Consider the following 5,317-nt stretch of genomic DNA (forward strand, 5'->3'; position numbering starts at 1 on the left):
TTAAGGAAAAAAGATAAGGCTTTTTGCAGCAGTTCCTTCCCACAATAAATGACCCGGATGCAACGCAGACTTTCAGAAAGGACTTGTGACAGCCCTTCTGTCCATTCCAGGTGTAACTCAGTCCCGCAGCTGTGCCTGCCATACCCCACATTTGGCCAGAAACAAAAAGGGGTGAGATTAAGCTTACTTAAGTATCCCCTTAGTGCCCCCATTCTGAAGCCCCCAGTTCCGTAACCCGTTTCTACCCTATTAGTGCGAGTTACTGGAACAGCAAGGCAAACACCATCCTCTCTCCAAAAGGGGGCAGTGGGCACAATGGTGATCTGTTTGCAAAATACATGTGGCTGTGACATTCGGTAGCGTCAGGTCCTCTCTTCCCAGGGCTTCCAGATGCTTCCACTGGAAACGTGTGCAAGAGTGACAAGTGTGTGGGTGTGAGTGTTGGTGTGTGAACGTGCGCTCTCCCTCCTCTGTGGGGGCGCCGATCCAGACTCGGACTCGCACGCACTCTAGGTGACAGGGTTGGCTGGCAATTGTTCTTCAGTAGGAGGTCCTTGATGGCGCGGTTGCCCGCAGGTCCCTGGCCCGGCCTGGCCCGGCCTGGCCCGAGTGCTACCTGCAGCCGCACGCCTCCACCACCATGTCCTCGTATTGCTTGTAGACCACGTTGTTGGCGGCGTCGATGTAGAGGATGCTGATGGGGCTGAGGCGAGCGGGCACGCAGCAGGAGGCCGGCGCCGCATCCGGCGCCATGGAGTTGAGCAGCGTCTGAATGATGGCGTGGTTGGTGGGCTCAAGGTGCGAGCGCAGCGGGAAGTCGCAGACGCCCTCGCAGTGGTACGCCTCGTAGTCCAGCGGCGCGATGATCCAGTCGTCCCAGCCCAGTTCCTTGAAGTCCACGTGCAGCGGCTTGCGGCTACAGCGGCTGCGGCCCCGGCGCCCGTGGCCCCGGCCGGCGCCTCCGCCGCTGCCCTGCGTCGCCCGCGCCCCGGCCAACGCTGTCCGCCGCCGCCTGCGGCCGCTGATTACTGCCGTCTGCGACCTGCTGCTGGGTCCCGGGTCCGGCGGCGGCTCGGCTGCCAGCGCAGCCCCGAGCGCGCGGGCCTGGGCTCGGATCTCCCGGAACAGGCTCTCCTTCCTGTGCGTTCGGGAGGAGACGACCAGCAGTGCTCGCTCCTCCGCCGCCGCCCCGCCTCCGCCCCGTGAGCCGAAGCCCAGCAGCCTCAGCGCGAGCGGGCCCCGCGTCGGACCCGCCACTCCGCGCAGCAAGAGGCAGAACGCGAGGGTGGCGCGAGGCTCCCGGCGGTGGCGCCGCACGGCGTCCACCACGTCGAACACCTCCCAGCGCGCGCTGTCCAGGGGCTCGGCGGCTCGGGAGTGCAGCAGGCGCGGCGCGCGGGCGGCGCCGGGGCACGTGGACAGTAGCAGTAGCGGGGAAGTCCAGCTGCCAGGACCCGGCTCCGGAGACTCGCGGCGCAGCACGCGCAGCTCTGCGCCCATCACCTCGTCGGTGTCGGGAAGGCTGGACACGTCGAACAGGAAGCTCTGGCCGGTCTCGTTTGCCGATTCATCTGCAGGGGACAAGCAGAGACAGAGAAAGAGCGGAATAAGAGCGAAGCCGGCACCCCTGGCCGCGAGGCTTCTTAACTGCGAATTGCCCAACTGCCCTGAATGTGGGAGCATGGATCGCTGAAGCCCGCGCCCGCCTGGGGTCTCCGCTCCAGCCGGAAGGCCGCCAGCCTGGCCCAGAAGAAAGGGAGACTTTGTCCACATTATCGGGACCTGGACTTTGGTTCATCGAGCCAAATGATGCCCGACAACCCACGGACAGCCACTTATCGCACCCCCGCACCCAAGACCAAGACATAAAGCCGCTACAGTTCCTATGCCTGCCCCAAAGCCATGGCTTTTCGAACACTAGTTCGGAAGCCAGACTTTCGGCTGGTAGCGGGAAAAAGGCCCAGCAGGCGCATTTCTAAGACCCAGAGATCAGGCTGACTGCCCGAGTTTCCGCTCTGTACGGGGGCTGCTCCTTATCGCCCTACTGAGCCCCTGAAAGAGCCTCGGAGTCCCGGTTGTGCGGAAAACGGAAAATTCTTTTTCCCTGAAAACTGCTTCTGCTACCTCTCTTCCCTAGCCCAGCCTGGACACTCCCGCCGGCCACTGTCTCCCATGCAGGCTGGGGCTTTGCGATTCGTCCAGAAGGGGAACGCGTCTGCAGGGCTACAGAGACCCTTTAGTGCATCCGACCCCTTTGCTTTGCTGGAGGGGAACTGAGGCCCAGGTAGGGGCCCAGCTCAGCTCCTGGTCGCGATGGTGAACTCCAGACTCAGCTTCTTCCAGTGCTTCTGCCACCTCGGACGGAGGGGAAAGACGGCAGAGGAGGGCAAGCAACCTTCTGGGAAGGGTCTGAGGCAGCGCGGGATTGCCTTGCTGCCGTAAGGGCAGCGGACCCAGTGAGGTCTCCCCGCACTACCCGCTGGTACCTTCGCAGACTTATTCTTTCCCTCCGCCACATCTCATCTCGGGCTTTGGGATTTTATTTCTGGCCATGGGCACTTATTTCTTTTGGGGCTCAGAAAAAAAAAGTTGAAATTCCACCAAGCAGCAGATAAGGAGCTCCCTTTGAAGAACGTCATATGGTTTCGTTTTGCCCCAAATGAGGAGAGACTGTGCAGACTCCCCCCACTACTGGAGATTTGCTCACCAACCACGGATGCCAAGCCATCAACTCCTGAGGTCCGAAGTCTGAGTGCTGCCGGTGACGTCTAGAGACCTCAGGCAGCCCTACTCCAAGCTGAGGCTCAGGGTGGAAAGGGGAGCAGGAGAGGCACTGGGCAAGTGCTCCCTAACCCCCCTCTTACACACACACACACACACACACACACACACACACACACACACACACACACAGCTTTCTCCCAAGGGCTTGCTTGCTGGAGCACTTTCTCTGATTCCTCTGCAGCCTCTCCCAGCTCCAAGGTCCTGCCACTGCATCCCCTCCCTCCAGAACAAGGAAGGAGAGGCAGCTTTACTAGCCTTGCCAATGAAGCAGAGCTCCCCAGGAAAGCATGTAGATCAGGCTGAGGCTAACTCAACCTAAAAAAGAGCATCTGGTGCCTCTACAAGCTTAAGGCCCAGCACATTCCAACTCTCCCACAGCTGGGAGTCCACACAGCAGTGTTAGTGCTGGGGCCTTCCCTGGCTCTATACACCAGGACTCAGGCTCCCTGTAAGTACCCTAGCATCCTGTCCAAGGGGCATGCCAGGCTCTCAGAGAATGCTTGCAAGTTCCCACCTGACTATAAGACTGTTTGGGCCTGGGATGTCCCTGCATCCCAGATCAAGTAGCTTGTGAGACATTGTGTGTGTTGGAGGGGATGGGAGATTTGATCACTGCACTGCCTCTACCTGCTTTCCTGGGCTAGGGTCAGGAATATACAGCCCCCAACGGCTCCCAGGCAGGGCACAGACTGCGGGAGCGTTTACTTTCCAGCCCTATTTGCCTTTCTTTTCTTCCTGCCTTCCATTCTGGGTCCCTGGCTGGATAGAATTAAGGCTGAAATTACTTGCATTTCCGCCTGAAATTAGTTAAAATTTCCCTATCTGTCTGCTTTAATGGCTTCAATAGAGATTAATAAAATCCAGATGAGGAACACCAACCACTGCGGCCTCACCCACGTCCTACCTTTGGAGGACTTAGGATGGAGTAAGGTGGTGTCGCTTGGTCCGAGAGAGGCCTGCATTCCTGCACGGTCCTTGGCCCTCCTCTCCTCTGAACAAAACGGAGTCCTCCACCTCTGGCTCCCCGGGAGCAGCACAAGGCACAAACACCCAGAATTATACATCTCCACCCAGACATTGCCTGCTGAAAAGGGCCCGCCTCATACCTAGTGATGCCACCAGCCTCTCCAGAATCATTTACTTTAGTCTGATGCCTGCTTTGTCCCGCATTCCCCTGAGTTTTCCCCACATCGTACGGCCCTCCAAGTCTGGGAGCCGCAGAGACTGCAGCAAGGAAGCACCCGCCACCACTACCACTGCGCAGGCCCCCTGAGCCGTATCCCCTCCTTGCTTCTCCGGCTCTCCAACTCAGCCTGCCTCCTCGAGGGGACCCGCCGGCCGGCAGGGCCAGGTCAACCCAGCAAAGGGACGGGATCAGCCCTCTGTTGCCGGGCCCCGCGAGCTGCCGCCGCTCTAGTCACAGTCCAGGCGCAGCGGGTTCGGGTGCGCGGACCTCGGCGAAGTTTCCTTCTAACACCTGAGGCTGGGACCTGTAGGGACCGAGCCCCCCAAACGGAATGGAGCAGGGGCACGGCTCCAACGGTGGCCTCAGCCTAGAACCGGACAGGATGGACGGGCGCAGTGGAGGCGTGAGTACCTTGGGTCGCCTGGTCTGCGAAGCCGGTGATTGTGTCCGCGTGGCCGTGGCGGCCAGAACCCGAGGTGGAGGCAGCGACTGCCCCGGCCGGAGCCCTCCCGGCCAGGCTCCGGTAGAGCGACATCATGAACTGGTGCGGCACCACCGAACCGTTCCTGAAGCCAGAGCCCGCGGCGCGGCGCGCGGCGCGGGGCCCGGGAGCCACGGCGGCCGGGGCAGTGGAGGCGCCCGCGGCCGCAGCGAGGGTCCTCCCGCCGCCGCCACCGCCCCCCGGACTCTCGGCCGGCCCTGCCCCCGCCGCTCGCAGCACCACTGCAGCTTCGAGCCCGTCGCGGGGGCGGCAGGCGCTCAGCAGCCAGAGGCACAGCGCGGCGGCCGCGCTCAGGTCCATGGGCTCCAAGGGCCAGGCGGACGGGCGGCGCGGGCTCCGTGGCTTCGGGAAGTCCCCCGGCGCCTTTTGAACATAGTGTTTAATAATGGGGGAAGTGTGCGCAGCAAGCTGCGGCCCCCCCTCCTCTCCCACCCCACCCCCGCTCAACGCCCGGAGCAGCGCCCCCTGCTGAACACACGAGCGGCAGCGCCGCGCCCCCTACTCCGGCCTAACGCGGAGTCCAGGGCCGGGGCCTCCGTCCTGGACCGAAGCGCTTCGACCCCACTCTCGCTAAGTGAGTGTTACCGGCCGAAGGCTACCGCCACAAACTAGGGCCCCGCCTCCCTTCCCCACGGCAAGGCGACCCCCTCCGCCCACGCTGTGCCCGGGCCAAACGCGCCCTCCATTGTCAGAGGCTCCTGGGCATCGCGCGTAACCGCCCAGCTTCTTCCCCACTCCCAGGCCTAGAAGCCCCCGCCCCCTCCCCTCTCCTATTCCGCGGGTGCCCGAGACGCAAGAGGTGGGGCTGCGGAGGCGCTCGGCCCCGCCCGTCCATGCCGCGACCC

The 5,317-nt window shown here is 62.5% G+C and overlaps 1 protein-coding gene across 1 annotated transcript; it reads right to left on the reverse strand.

Annotated features, from left to right (window-relative positions):
* Positions 1-602: 602 nt before the first annotated feature.
* GDF7 (growth differentiation factor 7) lies at positions 603-4,815 on the reverse strand. The gene is made up of 2 exons (XM_031684804.2): positions 4,382-4,815; positions 603-1,571 (listed from the first exon to the last, which is right to left on the reverse strand). Exons 1-2 carry the CDS (start codon positions 4,770-4,772, stop codon positions 613-615), a joined length of 1,350 nt encoding a protein of 449 aa, XP_031540664.2. The 5' UTR covers positions 4,773-4,815; the 3' UTR covers positions 603-612.
* Positions 4,816-5,317: the final 502 nt, after the last annotated feature.

Source organism: Vicugna pacos, chromosome 15 (genome assembly GCF_048564905.1).
Source record: "Vicugna pacos chromosome 15, VicPac4, whole genome shotgun sequence".
NCBI lineage: Eukaryota > Metazoa > Chordata > Mammalia > Artiodactyla > Camelidae > Vicugna > Vicugna pacos.